The 18,560-nt window shown below is 54.2% G+C and overlaps 6 protein-coding genes across 6 annotated transcripts; 2 read left to right on the plus strand and 4 right to left on the minus strand.

Moving 5' to 3' along the window:
* Positions 1 to 8: 8 nt before the first annotated feature.
* On the plus strand, positions 9 to 1,247 carry MAM_06303 (GTP-binding domain, HSR1-related protein; the record flags this gene model as incomplete). Its single annotated transcript, XM_040825101.1, has 1 exon — positions 9 to 1,247. The coding sequence occupies one exon, from the start codon at positions 9 to 11 to the stop codon at positions 1,245 to 1,247; it is 1,239 nt and encodes a 412-aa protein (XP_040677007.1).
* Positions 1,248 to 1,425: 178 nt separating this feature from the next.
* MAM_06304 (Zinc finger, C3HC-like protein) lies at positions 1,426 to 3,044 on the minus strand (the record flags this gene model as incomplete). The annotated part of the gene is made up of 3 exons (XM_040825102.1): positions 1,426 to 2,324; positions 2,385 to 2,468; positions 2,525 to 3,044. 3 exons carry the CDS (start codon positions 3,042 to 3,044, stop codon positions 1,426 to 1,428), a joined length of 1,503 nt encoding a protein of 500 aa, XP_040677008.1.
* A 583-nt stretch (positions 3,045 to 3,627) lies between these two features.
* On the plus strand, positions 3,628 to 4,902 carry MAM_06305 (SRP40, domain containing protein; the record flags this gene model as incomplete). The annotated part of the gene is made up of 1 exon (XM_040825103.1): positions 3,628 to 4,902. The coding sequence occupies one exon, from the start codon at positions 3,628 to 3,630 to the stop codon at positions 4,900 to 4,902; it is 1,275 nt and encodes a 424-aa protein (XP_040677009.1).
* Positions 4,903 to 5,404: 502 nt separating this feature from the next.
* On the minus strand, positions 5,405 to 6,976 carry MAM_06306 (uncharacterized protein; the record flags this gene model as incomplete). Its single annotated transcript, XM_040825104.1, has 1 exon — positions 5,405 to 6,976. One exon carries the CDS (start codon positions 6,974 to 6,976, stop codon positions 5,405 to 5,407), a length of 1,572 nt encoding a protein of 523 aa, XP_040677010.1.
* A 1,044-nt stretch (positions 6,977 to 8,020) lies between these two features.
* On the minus strand, positions 8,021 to 10,020 carry MAM_06307 (adenosine deaminase; the record flags this gene model as incomplete). Its single annotated transcript, XM_040825105.1, has 4 exons — positions 8,021 to 8,255; positions 8,332 to 8,734; positions 8,803 to 9,179; positions 9,248 to 10,020. 4 exons carry the CDS (start codon positions 10,018 to 10,020, stop codon positions 8,021 to 8,023), a joined length of 1,788 nt encoding a protein of 595 aa, XP_040677011.1.
* Positions 10,021 to 13,298: 3,278 nt separating this feature from the next.
* MAM_06308 (cation diffusion facilitator 1) lies at positions 13,299 to 14,913 on the minus strand (the record flags this gene model as incomplete). Its single annotated transcript, XM_040825106.1, has 6 exons — positions 13,299 to 13,565; positions 13,639 to 13,958; positions 14,018 to 14,102; positions 14,177 to 14,251; positions 14,325 to 14,429; positions 14,503 to 14,913. The coding sequence occupies 6 exons, from the start codon at positions 14,911 to 14,913 to the stop codon at positions 13,299 to 13,301; spliced, it is 1,263 nt and encodes a 420-aa protein (XP_040677012.1).
* Between the last annotated feature and the right edge of the window lie 3,647 nt (positions 14,914 to 18,560).

Here is an 18,560-nt window from a genome sequence, read left to right on the forward strand (position 1 = left end):
CAAGCAGTATGCCGCTGCTCTTGAGACGGGTCACGTCGAGGGCGCTACGGCCGAGCCAACCCCCCAACGCTCACTTTTCAGTTTCAACATGTCAGTGTGCAAGGCAGCGCCTGAGTCGGCGGTCCTCGTCGCGGCCAGTCCAGACGTCTCCAGAGAATGACTCGAGCTTGAACCGAGACGGGAACACGCTCCTCACCCATGATCGTCCTGCCGTCCCGTCACAACCGCCAAGACCGGCCAGCTCACACCAGGCAATCTCACCAGGCGGAGCGTCCCTAATACAACCCCAGGACTCCGCAACTCAGGATACCAGCACGTCCGGCCCGTACAAACACGTCCTCCTCGCATCAAAGTCAATCCGCTACAACCCAGCCGCCGCCGCCTCCTCCTCCTCCTCCTCCAACATAACGACCCGCACAAGCAAACCTTACACCCAACAGCTCTCGGCCGCCGAGAAGTTCTTCTCTTGCCCGTGCAAATTCCTCTACTCTGCCGAAGCCCTCCGCCACCACCCCATGAACAGTGTCACCCCTGAAATTGCCGTCCTGGGGTCATCCAATGTCGGAAAATCAACTCTTCTCAACGCCCTTGTCGGCCAGCCCCGAGCTGCGCGAGTCAGCCAAAAACCAGGCAGAACGACATTAATGAACGCCTACGGTGTGGGACCGCCACCCAAAACCCCAAAGGTCCTGGTTCCAAAGGGCATGCCCCCGCCCAGACATAGTCTGGTCGTGGTTGATACCCCCGGGTACGGCTTCAATAGCCAGGCTAGCTGGGGACATGCCGTCATGAACTATCTCCAAGCGAGAAGGATGTTACGCGGGGCCGTGGTCTTGTTGTCCTCTGAGAAGAAGTTGCTACCCGAGGACAAGTGGATATTGAGGACCTTGGCGGAAGCCAACACGCCGACTGTTGTAGTGTTGACGAAAGCGGATAAGGCGAAGAACGGCTGGGTCGAGCGATGTTGCGTACTGGCGGATGCGGTGCAGCAGGAGATTGACGGACTGAATCAAGAGTCTGGCGGGAAGTGGAAAAACGTAGAGGGCGCAGCGTCGCACATATATATTACTGCGACGGGAATGGAAAGCCCTGGCAGATTGAAGAATGGGGGAGGACTCGGCGGTGTACGAATAGCAATTTTGGAACTGGCCGGCTTCACGTTGCAGGACACCGTGACAAAAAGGGCAGATACGGCGATGTATACTGGCCCTGTTGTATCATTTGATGACATTCAGTGGAAGGCTTGAAGTCTCTTCTTATTTGTATCGTCAAGCCGTCGCCTGGACAAACTTGATTTGGTTCCCATCATCTGCCTTGCCATCTCTTATAGTCCTGATTGCCATATCCTCCCTGGGGACACTTCACAAAGCCCGTGCGATAATGATGATGTTGTGGATGTCGTGAATCGTACTTTTTCAACATGACCTATGATGCCCCCGTTGTGGACTTGTTGGAGTGGCCACTGCCAGGACGGCCTGACTGTCGCCGAAACTTTCTCGATCCCTTGGAATCAAATAGGCGCTTCACATTTCTCAACCTTGCCCATCTCTCCTTGTCCTTTGCTTCCTGGCTCTTCTCGTCGTCACCGCCTGCAGCTGTCTGTGGTGCAGCTATCGATGGCGCGTCAACGCTTCTCGTTGGGTCCGCAATGACGGGGCTGGGCGATCTAGGCATGTTATACGCTCCTCTCGCAGGACTTGGCGACGCTAAGCCTAAGCCCTGCTCCTGGGTCTTTTCTCCTCTTTTTACTTTCCTGGTGTAAAGATGACGCAAGTCTGATTCGTTCTTTATAGTTTGAAGCAAGGCCCTCCAGCCGGCTGGGCTGTCCTCCCCGCCAGGTCGAGTACCGCCTCGACTTTGAGCTTGGGGATTCTTCCAAGGACAAAAGAAACGGTGTTCTCGGAGAGGATCCAAATGGTCCATGGGGGCCGGCACTACAACTTGGCCCTCATCATCGACTTCTTTGCTCTTGAACATCCAGAGCCCTAGCCTCCGTAAGCAGGTGTGGCAGGACGCTGAGTTGGGTACCGGCCCTATCCGTGAGTTTGTAAGACCCTGCCAGCCCAGCAATGCCAGCGCCAGCGCAGCCTTGTTCGGCGGTTTGTCCAAGGACGCTGCTCCGGACTTGTCAACGACCGGCGGCGTCTCGGTAAAGAAGTCGGGCGGGAGTTGAGAGAGGACACTGTCGATATCCATTCCATCCGGAAGGCGTAGGTTGAACTCGTAAGGAAGAAAAGAAGATCTGGTACACAGCTCATCATATCGTTCCCGCAACCTTGCCAATGTCGTCGATGTGTTTGAGAATGAGAGCCGAATTAGAGTGTCTACAGGTTGAGGTCAGCCCGTACTCTTTCAGACGATGCTGCTGGGCACAACCGACTCACCGTCACAACCACGGTTCCGCCATAAGCAGTCTTGCTGATGCGATGACACAATGAGCTCAGAGTATTTGTCCACCAATGCCTCCGCTGTGCGTAGTTAGCGATAGTCTTAAAAGTGGTCGCCGGATGTGCCGGTTGCCTACCAATATCAGATGATACCAATACTGGCACCTCTTTTCCGTCCGATTCCTTCCGATTAAGCCTCACAATAAGCTCCTTGTGGCACAATACACAGCGAACCTTCTCCTTGCCCTGACATATCCATCCTCGCTTGGCCCATTCTATTTCGCTGACCCTGTCGGGCTTCGGTGCCCAATCCGTGATTTCCTGGAATGTCGCCAGGCGTTTAAGCAGCTCGTCTCTGTCCCCGGGACAGTATTTGGCTGGGGCATGGCTCGTTGTCTTGCCATTCAGCTGGGTACCAGACCTCCTGAGTACGACGTTGGAAAGCGTGGTGGCGTGCGATGGGGCATAGAGCGTTGGAGTCATCGATTCGGGAAACCCAAATCGCCTTCGTTTCTGAAGAATCGTGTCATTGCTTGTCGTACCAGCGCCATGTCGGGGGCTACTGCTCATGTTATCGGCGTCTCTGTCGGGAGTGGTTGGGCCAGTGCTGCTTAAACCTTGAAGTAAATCCTTAAATTTACGCTTTGTCGCATTCATGATTGAGAAGAGGTCGCGGCAGATGCGGAACGCGAATGGTTTAGAGTACAGGGAAGCGAGCGCATGAATGAGAGTAGGTAGGGTGGCTGTTATGTCAGCAGGGGGGTAGACAGGAGGTTGGAGTCCAGTGACGTGGCCGACTTGAGCTGGACAGCCAAGAGTGTGGGGTCAAATTTGCCTCGGCTTGGGATATTTGGAGTAAATCGGGCGATGAAGTGGCAGATGGACGCGATATGGAAAGGCGCAGAGCCGTTGGTTACTCCCAAAATTGAAGCTATCATGTTGCTGCTGTTGACCTACGGTACGGTACGTACGAGGAACGGAAGGCGGCGGATAGTTTGTCCTCGATAAGCGATAACGAACGCCAAGGGCCGCCCCGCCTCCAGGAACAGGGCGGCTCCCCACCGAAATTTTTCAGTACGTAGCTACCAGTGTGATGCGTGTCGTTGGTCAACACACTTTGTTCATTCTTTTCATGTTCGGCGTCAGCATTGAGCACTTGGAAGCAAATTGGGCCAAAAGTCTGCATTGTTGTCTCTATTTTTTTTGGCTAGCCTCGCGTCGCTGTTCCCGTTGCAAGCACATGTCGCAGTCTAGCGGCCCGCCCTCCTGGCTCTTCTCCAATAATACCAGCAACACAACGAAAGCGGCCGGGACAGTCGACGACACCGCCACTGGCACACACAAGAAAGCTGATAAAATGGCCAAGAAGAGCTCCAAGGCAGCCTCGTCTGCTCGGGCACAGGCCCCTTCTGCACCTCCCGCCGCTCTCTTGAACCTCGTCGGAAGCTTCCTGAACCAGCATTCCTTCCCAAAGGCTCACCGCGCTTTCCAGAAGGAGATTGATGAGAATGGCTGGGTGTCCGAAGCCTCAAAAGACGGCGACAACTCACTGATTTCCATCTTCCAGACCTGGGAAAGCGGTCAAAATAGCAAGGTCGAGTCCGAAGCAGAGTCTGACGACGAGTCTAGCGATGAATCAAGCAGCTCGAGCTCAAGCTCGAGTGGAAGCGGAAACGTACGTCAAAGCGGAGCTAGTCTCACAACTTCTTCTGCTGTTGAAAAATACACAAGTGCGACCAAGAACTTGAAGCGCAAGGCGCCAGTCGACTCTAGCTCCTCCGAGACCTCTGACTCCAGCAGTGCTTATTCTGACTCCGGCTCTGGCTCCGGCTCCAGCTCAGACTCCGACGACGAGCCCCGAGTGAAGAAGCGAAAAACTGCCAAGGCAGTAGCTACGAAACATGAACCGGCTAGCTCTGACTCTGATAGCGACGATGGCAGGATGGACGTCGATGGCGATTCGTCGGATGAGTCGTCATCCCACAACGACAGTTCTTCTGATTCCGAATCCGGAAGCGACAGCACTAGCGATAGCGGATCTGAGGTTGCAGCGGCTGCCAAGGTAGCTCTTCCCGAGTCTGACTCTTCTTCCTCCGACTCGGACTCGGACTCGAGCTCGGACTCGGACGCGGACGCGGACTCGGCAAAGGTCAAATTTAAAAATTACGCCCAGGGTGCAGCATCTAAGGACTCGTCTGACACTTCCGTAACTCTGGACAATCAGTCGCCCGTCCCCAAGCCCAGGGTTGTAGAACCCCCTCTGCCTCCTAACCCAGTCATCAAGGGTGGCAAAAAACAGAACGAACGATTCTCGCGTATTCCAAAGAACATGAAAGTGGATCCTCGATTTGCCTCTAATGAATACGTCTCGATGGACTACTCACGACGCGCTCACGAAGACTTGATTGTTACAAAGGGCAAGGGCTTCACCAAAGAGAAAAATAAGAAGAAAAGGGGCAGCTTCCGCGGCGGCTTGATCGACATTACCGAGAGAAAGGCTGTTTATTTTGACTAGGCTTGGAGCTCTTCTTTTCAAGACCCAAGGCGTTGGAGCATGCACGCATAGCGCCCTTGTGCGTTGGGGACGTGGAGAGGTAGCGTTTGAACATTCCATCCTTCATTTTTAATTTTGCTCTCAAGGGCCATGCTTGAAACAGATAGCACACAGTATAGCGCATAATTAGAAGGACCAAAAAGGGCTGTATAAAGTAGACTTGCTCTCCGATCTATACAATATACAGAACCCGCCCTCTTCGTTACACGGACGGTTCTAAAATGGGCCCTTTCATATCTGCGCAGTTGAGCAGTCACGCAAAAGCTGTCTCTTCGGAGTGTTTTGCCATGGTAGGACTCGACCCTCGGCCATGCCTCAATATTTTCATGCTTTATTCAGCCTTTCGACACAAATTTATGCCAGGATATCTCAGAATACAACATACCAAAACGTGCCGGGCAAAGCAGAGAAAATTAAAAAAAATTAAAGAAAACAGTCACCTCTCAAAATGACACGTCCAATTCTAAAATGTGCCGTCTTTTGTCCATCGATGCCCGGATTCAGGAGGCGGCCTGACTTCGGTGGCAGGCGCATGCTGCGCCGCGTGGTCAAACACCTCGCCGGCCTTCAGATTCTCCTTAAGAATGCAGTTCTTTCTGGCCACAGCAGGCCACTGCCTGTTCCCCTTCACAGCGGCCTGTTCTGCTTCGCAGAGCCACTTCTTCCACTGGTCGGTGCCTGGGGCGGCGCCGCTCCGTTCGACCCAGCCCGTCAACTTGGTTTCCCTGATGGCGTACCACAGCGTCCTGGTGAAGGAAGGATAGCCCTCGCACTGGTCTCGTTCATTGGTGACGAGGTGTGCCCTCGCGGCGTCGTGGGGAGTGACGTCCTGCCACTCATAGCGCGACAGGTCCCAGAAGTAAGAGCGCGGAATCATGCCTAGGCCCCAGTAGAGGCCGTTGAGGACGATGTAGCTGGCGCCGATGAAGACCTTGAGCGTCCACGTGCAGTTGCCTAGAAGAACGACGCTGACCATGAGGATGATGGTGCCAAGGGCCATGAGGGCACGGTAAGTGTTGCCGCCAACGTAGTACTCGCATTCCTCGGTGCCCGAGTACAGCTCCCGTGCCACGTCCTCGGAGCAACGGACAAGGACGAAGGCGCCCTCACGGGTGCGGATAAGAACGTCCCCGCGGGGCACTTCATTAGTGTGCTGGCGCTTCATGAGGATAGGGCGCCAGAAAGAGGCGTAGCCGACAACAGTAGAGGCCAGCGAGATTAGGGTTATAGCGAGGATGGCCGTGCCGTCCTGGTAGATGGCAGCCATGATGATAATAACGATGCTAAGGGCGCACGAGAAGAAAGAGAGGATATGGATGGGGGACAAGAGCTGAGCTGGCACGGCAGGACGGTCGCCGCTTGCTGCAACGGTAGGGGAGGTGAGGAGGTCCTGCGCGCGTTCGCGGGCGGTAGAGCGTCGTCGAGGTGGACAGTCGGGGCCTGCCGTGTCGGCGAGGGTCTCGTCGGTTCCTTGGACTGCGGCCTCCTGACGGACATGATGAGAAGATTTGTCTTGCTGTCCTCTGGGGGCGGCTTCTTCATCCTGAGCCCGACGCGATGACTCCACCCCTTGTTCGGCGGTTTTCTCTTCAACGTCTCTGTGCCTCTTTGAGCCCTCAAGTCGTCGCAGCATTCTTCTCATGGCAGCCAACCCAGGCCCAGGTGTCTTGGGCACTCGGTCCACGGGGTAGGTGGCATGTCTAATATCCAATACCTTGAAGCTAAAGGCCGGGAGTTGATCTAGGGGGGTAATGATGTTTGCAAAGAATCCGACCGACTCCAACGTCGTGCCGCTGTACACGCCTGTCATGCGGGCATGCGTCTCGGGCATTCTCGCCGGGCGCGACGGCTTCAGGAGAGCCTGAGGCGCGGGTAGAATTCGAGGCAGCATGCCGGGAAGAGAGGCCGTGATTGCCTGGGAGTGTTCAGCTATGGAGGACTCGCCAATAACGACGAGGAGGTTCACAACGTCGAGGGACCATGCCGTCTTGACATTGGGGAACCAATTCCAGTCTGCGTCTCCGGGCTGAGACATAATGAGCGGTGATGCTGGTGACTGGTGAACAGGCGCCCGAAGGTAGTCGTGTGCGGTTCACAGCGCAGGAGGAATGTCAACTGATGTGTTGCGCCTGCGCTCCAGGACGGTAAAGTTGTCAAGAGATGGCGGTGCCGTCAATCTTTCCAGGAAGTTCTCGAGTCGACGGGTTTTTGGTTGAGGACGCCCAGTACTACCCGGTCTCGGTAGTCTCATCTCTCCTTTGGCACTCTGATCGTCGACCTCGGGTGCCGCGACGACATGGCATGGGGATAGATGACAGATGAAAGAGGGGTGAAGATGACGCGAGGAATAAGTAAAGTCGAGGCAAACAAAATTCATTGGGTTGACGGCACATGACGCGCCAAGCAACCCTGCATTGCATCGTGCAGGTGAGGCTGACAGACTGTCCAGCACAGGCCGCGACTCCACGACTCCACGACTCCAACAAATCTCTGATCAACTGTGGCTGATGAGAACAGGAAACCAGATGTTCCCGTCTTGGCCGTGTCTCACCCGCCCAACCGCCTTGTCCCTCATCCGTCCATATGGCGCACGGATATCACGGTAGCACGGAACGCTTGCTTGCCACGATCCCCCAAAGCGTCATCTATTTCAATGATTAATTCCCTCAATATGCTTAGGCGTCCGTTTGGTTTCTCAACACGTACCGTGGGGCTCATGGAATAAGTCGGTCTGCCCGCATGTTAACTTGATGCAACTTTTATATGCATCCAGTAATGCAATGCACCCTTGCCGCTGAAACGGCGCAGCTCAAAGCCCCGGGATTTCCTCGTCTCAAACTCCGTAATCTCAGTTCTTTCCCAAGCCATCCAAACAGTCCTGAATGCCCTCACGCCCCACCAAGCTTTGCTCTTATCAACCGGCCATAATACAAAAATTGTAAGTTGCACATTTTTCCCACTTCCATCATCTGCATTACCTGTCGTGCCTCCTGGTGCTTGGCCTACCTTGAGGCGCTCCATTACTTGGTGCCGTCTTTGCGCCGTCATTCCAGGCGTGGCAACAGCCCGGTCTTGCTGGTTACTTCGCTGGGCTTTCGTCCATTTCCCCTGGCATCATCAGGGAATCAGGTTTGTCTGTCATCCGCACCAGGTAATCTGCCCATTGCTCTTCCCATTTCTCAAGCAGCTGCTTCTTCTCATCATCTTCCAAGCAAGCGTGTTGAATACTCCACAACGACAACTGTTTCAACCCGAAAAGCCCGAGATCATTTCTGCCAACCATGGTTTGGTAGTAGTCGTGTGATAAGGAGGATCTGCGCAATGAAGAGTCTTCTGATGAGTCACGGTTTTGCCGCCCAATGTGGTTCGACTTGAAAACGCTCAACTCACCGAAACAGGGTTCCGTTGTCGGAATTGATAGTGCAATGAACGTTATTCGCCAAGAGAGAATACATTGAGTGACCAGCCACTCGAGGCGTGAGGCCCAAGACCTCGTTCGAAATTGGACATAGCTCCACGCAGACGCCTTTGGCCTTCATCAGTTGCATCATGTGTGGATGCTTTGTCAGTGCAAAGGCATGAGCAATGCGCTTTGCACCTAGGAGCACCGCGTCCACCAGGTTGCCATCCGTACTCGTCCCTGTCTCGAGCGTTTCTCCGCAGTGAAACAGAAAGGGTATATCGAGACCTTTCATCCGGCACGTCTTTCTGAATAATAAAAACTGGGGAGCGAACTTCTTGAGGGGATAGCTCACAAGCTTCGCTGGCCCTTCCTGCCCGACCACATCGTAGCCTGCTGATAGAGTCAGTCAACCTGCCGATTCCTCCGGCACAGTTCCAGTGAGACGTGTGTTTCCTTACCTGCAATTAGTCCGGGCCACGTTTCCTTGAGTTTGATACACTCTTCCAACCCGGCCTGGATCTTTTCTGGGTCCATGGATCGAGGTGTACAGTAAATGACTTTGACGTGATGAAACGCAGTCTCATCCGTCAAGTTAGCCTTGAACTTGTCCAATTCCTCGGCAAAAATGCGCATGATTTCAACATTATCCTTCCGCTGTTTCCCATCGTCGGAGAAGAGGTAGTTGCTTTCCATGAAAGTTATTCGAACCTCTGCATACAAAATCTTGTCTTCCTCAAGGTCTTGACAAAACGCTTGGATGTACGCTCGAAAGGCTTTTTCGTAATTAAACAGCCCTTTCATCAACCTCGTTCTCTTATTAAACAGTTCCCAAGCCCTGCAGGGTAGCCTATTAGTTTTGGCTGAGGATTAAACAGTCGAGATCTCTGGCCGCTTGCTACTCACCCTTCTACAGTCTGTGGCAAATCATGAGCCTCCTCCTCATCAAATTCGACCTTCGTCTGCAACCACTTCATTGGTTCCAGGCCACTGAAGTGATCTTTGGATTGTTCCAAGAATTTACTTAGTTTCATGGACCAGCCGCGGTCACCGTTACAATCTTCCGAAAAGATTTTTTTGGGACCAGACACGACTTTCTCATCTTCTTCGCTTTTGATGGAGAACTGTATCTGGCACTTTTGAAGGTTGGCTGGGGTCAAGGCAACATCGCCGGTGATGAACATCCTGTCCATTTTTGCTGCCAGGTCTAATAGAAAACTTGGTGGTAAGCAAGCATTGAAGTGAACGTGGAGGTGAGCCCCCTTTGGAAATTGTTTTGCCACATGATATAGAGCTGTTTTTGGAATAAGGTCAACATTTGATAAGTAGTGATCCCCTGAAAATCTGTGATGCTGCTGTCCACCGTGGCCTGGTCGCGGTGGTTGGCTCTTGAACATTTGCTCGTCTCGCTCACGAAAATCGCGGAACATTTGGTCAACTAACTGTTCGCGTTCCGTGGCATTTGCACAGCATCTTGAAGTGAAGTCAAGGTCCTTCTCTTGCTGCAACAATCTTTTCCGTTCCATTGCATAAGCCTCCTCAACTTCCTTTAGATGACCTTTCATAAAGGTAATGGGATCCTCAGAACCAGTAGCCTTGGGACCGATGGAATCGATATCTGGGGGCGGCGAATAGTTTATGCATCGTGCAGCAAGGTCGTCATATTGAGCTTGGACCATCCGGTTTGCTGCGTCTTTGTCTTGGGCTTCAGCGTCGCTTAAAAATTTGTGAATTTCCGGGATGGGTTCTGATCCTCCCTTGACAGCTGGAGTAGCGTTCTGTCTAGAAGCAGGCCATTTGTCCGCGCTGCGTTTCCACCGCAACTTGAAGGACAACCGACCCATCGATATATCTGTGTGACAAGACCTGTGGAATTCATCCGGAAGGGCACCAGCGTGATGACTCAGGCCGCGCAACCCGTGGACAGTGCTTGGCAAATTTAGAAGCTGTGATGTTTGCCCTTTCCTTGAAGTCTGTGGTGACGCGCCGGGACATGACCACACTCAAGAACGGTTACACCTAGGGGTCATATATGAGTCAAGTTCGCTCGAGCGGTTACTTTGTAATGAGAGTTCAAACGTTTCAACATCACTATGGCTAACTCTGGTCAGTCTCGGGCACCAGCCTGTGCCATGGAGTGTGAGTGAGCCTGTGCGAGGACGAGGCCAAGGTGGCTTGGGGCCAATCTACAGAAATGGCACTTATTGTCATGCTTGTTGCCGATTTGTCCAAGCGGTCTTGGTCCAAACCACAAGATGGCTTCAGGTCGGTTATAGGCGGATAACTAAGGTAAGATTAGGCTCACACACTCACATATAGAAATGGCACGGAGGGCGGAGTGAAGAGGCTGAGTGCGGTTAGATTTCGCATCTGTCAGCCTTGCACGGCGCTGAGGTAGAATAGGCAGTCGAACTCGATGGAAACTGTTTCGATGGGGCCAAAGGGTTGGATCGCACTGTTTTCGACTAGTGGCGTCCAACAACTGTAGATCGGGACTGGAGGTCAAGATCTGGGGCCTTTGGACGGGCTCTGTGTGCCATTCCAGCACGCGATGGTGGTGGTTGTGGTGACTCGTGGCCGTGGGTGTGGTTTGGCCACTTTTGAGGTGACTGCGACTGCAGCCTGCCTCGGCGTGGCGCCAAGGCGGGTGCGTGGGTACCTAGGTAGTCATCGTCAGTAGACTACCAACTCCAGCTCGTCTCTCTAGTTCTTCAAGCTATGTCACAATTGACAAGTCAACCTCTGGAATCATGGGGCGAGAAGCTCTTGTTCTGCTGACATTCACGACCCTGCATATTGAATTGGGTTTTGGGGCCATGCCAGGCGCCCTTGTTTGTTCCTTCCTCCTGTGTACCTTCTCTAAACGGGCAACAGCAAACAGCAAGCAGTTAGCTCAAAACCTCACCGCCTTCGTCTCAGGAGTCAGGACCCATGCATTGTAATTGATCTCTTGTTCTTGTTCCCCTCAGTTGCGATCCAAGCTCACTGTTTCATGCCCATCTACTCCGTGCAATGAGCATCAGCTATAAGCCGGGCTTGATGTCCCGTTTCTCGTCCGCTTCCAGTCTGCCCCCTGGCCTACAGAACTCTCGTCCGCGGATGGACATGGCCCCGGCCCCCGGCATTGCTTGTCTACAGGTAGCTGCCTCAGACGTGTATACGGAGTAACCAAACTCGAATGCCCGCCTGTCTTGCGATTCCTTTGGCCTGCAAGCCCCAAAAGTGACATTGACTGTCGGGGCCTACGATTGAACGCTCCAGCGACTATTGATGCTTGCGACTATTTATGCCACACTGGCCTCTCGCCAGATATTTTTGCCGCACTGTGGGATGCCAATTTCACATGGCACTCGTGTTATGCCGCGAGCCTTCTTGAGATTAGTGGCCTAAATTGCAACTGAGGCCTTCGGTCGTTCGTGACTGCCTCTGATCACTGAACTTGGGCCTGGACGCGCCCCTGGCGAATGAGTTTGCGGTGCCTTGAGCGAGGCCTCCAGGGGATCAGAAATCTGGTATGCTCGACGCGGCGCCGGAAAAGCCTCGCTGCCCAACCATGCAGTGACTACCAGCTTGGGTATCAAGCGCGCCTAAGTCGCTGTCAAGTACTTTGTTGATAATATCGTTGACGTTCGTCATGGCCCTAGAGTCCAGGTTATGAAGAAAGGATTCATTCCCCTCATCACACAGGCAACACTATGGTCCTCCTCCTCCAAGTCTGAGCCGTCTATTTAACGCCTCCAAAATCCTCTGTCTGACTGTCGAAACTACAATTCATTTAAACACATGTGTAAGACACCGCTTGGTGGAATGATGTTGATCGACCCTTTAACCAGTCACAAGTAGGCATCGAAGGCTATTGTCTATCTGTGAGGGAGAACTTGCGCAACTCTTCCCTCTGATTCAATAGTTTGACTGTCTAGCTCTCAACGAAGGCTATTTCAATCAATCGCATTCGAGTCGCCCTATCAATTATATCTTTGCTCATTTCTCACTTGAAATTTGTAAAAGGGATTGGCTGAAATATTCCTCTTGAATATCTTCAAAGTTGGCGTAGGTGCCCATATTGTAAAGCGGTAATGGTCCGCTGAGTCGAGATCTCACATGATGCCTTCCCTCACATTTGTTCGGCGAGCACCCTGAGATGGGTTTTCAGCCCAGATTTCATAGGGAACCTCTTCTTGGTAGACCGGATCGTCGCAGAGATGTGACAGCGCGGCAGTGACTGGTACGCGAGCGTTTGCCATTGCAACCCGGGCTCGCACTCGAGGGTCTTGGAAGGAGAGTATAAAGGGCTACAGTCACAAGACAGACCCAGGGAGCGTCGTTGGTTTGACTATAAGCAGATTGTTCCAAACGGAGCCGTCGTATCGACGCAGCTTCGTTTCGTCCACGCCTCCACGATCAAGGCGCAATACCCAACATGCAGTGCGACGTTTGCCCGATGCGGCCGGCCACATTACCACCCGCAGGACTGAGATGCCCCGTTTGTCGACGGCTTATTTCATAAGCAAGTGTTGTAAGTTGCATCAGAGAGAGCTGATGCCCCATCTCTCTCATCAAACTTGCAACTATGCAATAGACTGCGGGCAACTTCCACAACCACGACTATGGCGCTCAGCTTTTTGACTGCCCTCCCTCCCTACTCACAGCTCAAAGTCATAGTGGCGCGAATCTGTTTAGCAGCGTTGTACATCGTAGGAAATTTGGGCCTCGTTTTGGCGACAACGATTTCAGATACGCAGGCAAGCGTAAGGTCAATCGCCCCGAAGTTCGAACAGGCAACGTAGGCAATCCGCCAAGTTCACGGCACCAACAAAACAAAGTTTTAAACAGTGGCAGCGGCATGTGTCGCCTCGCAGCGACACTATGCACATCACAGCACGCCGCAACGACAGGTATTTCGCGTGTGCGCAACCCACGGCACGAATAACGCCGCAGACGGCGTCGCCAATTGCGCTTATCCCTTCATCTTCCGTACAAACGAGCCAAAGTAGTCCCTCAGGGTCTTCAACTGCGCCTCTTCATACAGAGGCTTGTGTTCCTCGTGGACGCTGTGGTCATGCTCATAGTCGACGTGGACAAAGGCTCTTTCGACATCAGCCAGCCCCTCGAGCTTCCGCTGCAGGGACTGGCTAACATCGTGGGATAGCCGGAGCGGCACGTCGGCGCCCATGATGATGTCAACTTCGACGTAGTATTTGTGGCCCGAATGATAGGCTCGGCACTGTCCCCAGAAACAAGTCAGTCCGGGAGTCGGCACGAAGCCAGCGCAGCATGCACCACCAGGAGCCGCCTACCGTGTCGACTTTGAGAATGTGAGCGCTGTGCGTCAGCGTCACGTATATCAGCTTTGACACGTATGCCTTGGGTGCGCTCTTGCCGGCGAGGAGCCAGACTTGCTCAAAGGCGTTGGCTGCCCACGAGAACAGGATCAAGATGGCTATGCAGATGGCACCTATCGGGTCGAGGTACCACACGAACTTGTCGCCGACGATGGACATGACGAGGCCAAAGACGTTGACGACAATATCGTTGCGGTGGTCGACGAAGAAGACATGGACGGATGGGAAACGCCTGTAGAAGAAACAGTACACCATCATGGAACTCTTCATAAAGACTGGACAACTCAGGGTCAGCTCGGGGTCTCTTCAAAGGAACCGGATCGGATACGCGTACTTGCAACGCCGACAAGAGACAGCGGCACAACCTGTAAAGGGTGGGCGTCGCGGTGGCCGGCGGCGAGGCTTCTAGCTGATTCAATCTTGTCGACGGTCAGCCGGCTACATGATGCCGCGGAGGGCTGGAGGGAGATAGGGCATCGTTCGTCCACCGTACCAGTAGTTGAATGGCGACGGTGGCCATGAGAGCGCAGAAGACAATGATGCCAATTGGCTCGATTCTGGTTCGGCCCTGAGATGGCGTCAGTTTCACACACACAAAGTCCATCCATCATATGTCGGGGCCACTGGCACAAGCCACCCACAACAGGATACTTGTAAATGCTCGGCCGTCTCGCAAGCTTTGACGTGACGAGCATCACGCAGGACGATACGAGGTCCATGAAGGCATCCGCCGCCGTGGCAAAGAGCTACGTACGTGGACGGTCAGGTCAGCCTTGGCCTTTGCAAAGCCCGAAGCAGATGTATCCAAGAAGCACGTACAGAAAGCGAGCCCGTCGATGTGGCCGCGTACATTTGGATGATGAAGAGACAAAGATTAACGGTAAACGAGGCGTAGACGGCAAACTTGATCTTGGGCCTGACGCGGGCTTCCTCCTCGGCAGCGAGTTGTTCTTCATCCCCAACCCCGAGGTACTGGTCTATCAGTTCATTTTGACTGGCATAAAAGCTCTTCACTCTCTTCCTGTTGCGTCTGGCGTAGCGCGAAGTCACCTCCTTGTCCACGTCGTCGAGCCTAGCCGATGTCAAGGTTTCCGAAGCAATCAGAACCGGGACGGGCTCCTCAGCGCCCCAACTGGGACGATTGGCGGCGGGCTCGTTGCTAGGTTTGGGGCCATGGTGAACTTGGCCAAGCGTATGGGCGTTATTAGCTGCCGACATCGAATCGGGCATTGTGGTTGCTCAAGGCGATGGGGGAAACAAGCAGTCAGGAAAGCTTGGGAAGGGGTCTCGAGTCTCGTATTTAACCACAGGACAACCGACTGGCTTGGAACACGAGCATGAGTGATTCTTGTCCGGCCGGGCTTAATATCCCGATGCATGGGCCACGGGGTTACAACGTTCGATCACAACCGTGCCAAACACATGGCCAATCTCAGCTAGACCAAACGACCTCGCGTCAACGTTAACCAGGCTGCCGCGTATCAAAGCTTACTAGTGTTTTGCAAAGTCTGCAAGCCTGAACGACTAGCTTCGCCTAGCGGCAGCAGTGAATGGCCCAAGAGGCCGCCTACGAGATCCTTGCAGATCCACGGGGTCTGAAAATTGGGATGGACGTACGTCTACGTATGGGACGAGGCCGAAGTGAGGCAACTAGCTGGCAATTAAAATGCAACATGCATGGTCGATGAGCTTAAACTCTGATTGGTTCGACGCTGCATGTCGACGCTCGACTTGCATGAAGCCCTTGATTATGTCCGTCGCAACGGATGAAATAAGCATCACATTCAATGGCCATTCAAAGCAGTTTTTTTTTTTAATATATGTATATCTTTGACCGACAACTCAACGTATCATACATTCAAAATCGGCGCCCGGCCGTGTCCGGTTGCTAATGCGGAATTCATCTGAGACGGCACTTGTCTCAAGGACGACATCACAACCCCCTTTCCACTCGGTTCATGTCCTTGAACCAGAACGGCCGATCTTTCGTACACGTGTCTCGCTTTCAAATGGTAGAGAAGGCGAGACAGGCTCATCAAGACAACGGAAATGAAGACATGTCCAGTTTAAATTTTCCGCGTCGACGTCGTGACTGTTGGGCCAGAAGATGCAGAAAAACGACCAGCACGCATATGCCAAGGCCGTCAGGTTGATTGCCAGACCGTGTCGTCTGAGGCTCCAGCGGCAGCGCTTCTCCCGGGATACGTTTTAGGGCGAGGCAGCCGACGGAAACAACATACGCGGCCATGAGGGCGACGATTGAAAGCGAGAGCATGGCATGCAAGGCAACAGTAGAGCCCAAGCTGACGAGGGCGAGTGCCATGGAGAAGGCGCAGGTGAAGCAGACGATGTTGACGGGAGCACGCCAAGTTGGCTGGACCTGGTTCGCGTCAGCCAAAGACGCAGTCCAACAAGTGAGTCGGCCAGGTTCGCAAGGGCAACGCACCGCACCGAGCCAGTGAGCAGAATCCCAAACGTGAAGGGCATGTTTAGTAGAAAGGACCCCAAATACAAGCAACGTTGCCTGCCTCCTCGCCGGAGTATACCAGTCATACTTTAGAAGGACGAGTCCTCGTTTGAGGGAACAAATGAGGGATCAATCCAACGCGGCGATGCTTTTCCCCGACACGGTCGCGAGCCATCTTCATTGCTCCTGGTCAGCTTTAGGGACACGGGAGACCATGGCGGTGTCAAGGAGGACCAACCCGCCCGACAAGTAGCTGAGAAGCTTTGGGTGTTGTCGCGGAGCAAACTCTGATACCCAGTGGTACTGGGTTCCCGCGAGGGGAGCCTGGACGCCATTTCAGCGAGACAGAACAATGAAGAATTGGCCCACGTGAGCCCAGCGCAAGCACCAAAAGATCCCGGCCACGCCTCCAGACGCGAGGCCTCGGGCGTTTGACCTGGGTGCCGATTCCCAAACCGCGGCTCCTCACGTCAGCAAGATGACCCGTGATACAAGTGGTGAAGCCAATGGTAGACAAGATCCGGCAGTTTCTCTGGGCTCACGCACCCCACGTACATCAGGTCGCGTTTATCGGCGTTTCGGGGGTGTGCCGAGAGTCCACATTGGACCGGGACGGCGCCGGAGCTCCGGGCCCGGCGGCAGTGGATCCACAGCTCCGCCACCGCCACCGCCGGGGACCGGACGTGACTGAGACGTCCAATATTCGACGGACGACTGCCGGAGCTGGATAGTGGTATATACGCGCGCACACACACATACACACGTATTTGCATATATGATATATATGCATGATACCGTGCACGCCAACAACTAGCAGCTGAACTTGTCAGCCGCTTGTTGCTGAGCCTGCGTAAGCCAATGATGCAGCAGATCAAGAGCGACAAGGGCAGCTAATCTCTTGCAGAGCCAGTTGCTTGGTGCAAGAGACGGCTTCCTTCCATAGCTTCCCGACGCTGCAGTGCGTACTCGGCCTCCCAGGCAGGGGGGGGGCATTGACGCCAACAATGGCACCGAGGACCGCGGACAAAGTACGGAGTACGGAGTAGCTACGAAAGGACATTACCAGGCGACCACGTCACACGCGAGGTTAGCACGGACTCTTGTGCACGCACGCGCAGCCATGACAAAGGTTTCCGTCGGTCGCGGCACAAAGGTGCACGTGGCCGATGCGAAGAAGCGCTCGCGAGCAACGTCGGCACGCGACATGACAGACAGGCCCGCGAACACCAAGTCTGTAGATATCCCTCCAACCCAACACCGCGACGCCAGAAGAAAGTAAAGAATACGTCAAAGCACCCTCTGGCCCCCTACACTGAAAGGTCCGGATCCAAGGGTCCGTGGGACGTGGGACGTGGGACGTGGCGGCCAGCAGACAAAGTGCGCCGCGACCAAGCCGACTGAGACATGCAGGACGGCCGAATCGCAAAACGACCCCGCCAAGCCAGGCAGCAAAAAAGGACACAAAGATGATGAATAGCATAACTGAACTCTCCCGGCTGCGCTTCCACTTTTGCCTCTTCGTCCTTCCTCCGTCGTCCTTCGTTCCCCATCCGCACCTCGTCTCGGCCAGCTCGTCTCGCTGCTTCTATCGCGCAGCCCTTCCAAGTTCCCCCGGTGACGAACGGACCAGCAGGTGTTCTTGGCCACGGGTGCAACAAAGCCAAGGGAATCGTCGTCTTCGCCTCAGTCAACAAAGCAACACCGCAGCCATGAGATTCGTCCCCTTTGTCCTCGCCGGACTGGCCGGCATCGTCTCTGCCCTCCCGGCGCCCGCCAACGCCATCTCGACGTATCCCAACGAGAACCCGGGCCAGTCCGGCCGCTGGCCGCCGCGAGTCTAGACAATAGAGTGGAAATGGGTGGCCACGGACAGGCCGACGCCGTGGACTCTTGGCCCTTGGGGGACGCTCCAGGTCCACGGGCATCGCTCGCTTTCTGACGCGGTTTCTCGAGGGTGCCGTCCGCGGGCGAACACGGTCGCACTCGCACAGAGTTGGAAAATCCGCCGAGCCCCTTGGTCAACATCAGATTCATCACGGAAAGGGATGGTGCAGCGACCCGGCACGGGAGAAGTCGCGGTTGCAGCAAACGCAGTCAAGTCGATACAAAATACAAACACTACCATGGTCCATAGACAATGGACTCGATTCCATTGCAATCTAAAACCGTCCCCATATTAACCAACGGCCAGGACAACCGTCGTGTGCCTGGCTCATCTAGGACCAGGCGACCGTCAGTCAGTCTCCATCACGATGCTCACCAGTTGGGGCTCCCTGGCTTCTTGATGTCATCATTGACCTTCTACTCTCCATGCTCGCCCTCCCTCACCCCTCCTCGTCTTGGACATGTAATGTGTGGCCTTGCCATGTCGTGAAGCTCAACTTGCTCCTCCCACAACGTCTCCCGTGGC

The sequence above is a fragment of the Metarhizium album genome, assembly GCF_000804445.1.
Source record: "Metarhizium album ARSEF 1941 chromosome Unknown scaffold_19, whole genome shotgun sequence".
Classification (NCBI taxonomy): Eukaryota; Fungi; Ascomycota; class Sordariomycetes; order Hypocreales; family Clavicipitaceae; genus Metarhizium; species Metarhizium album.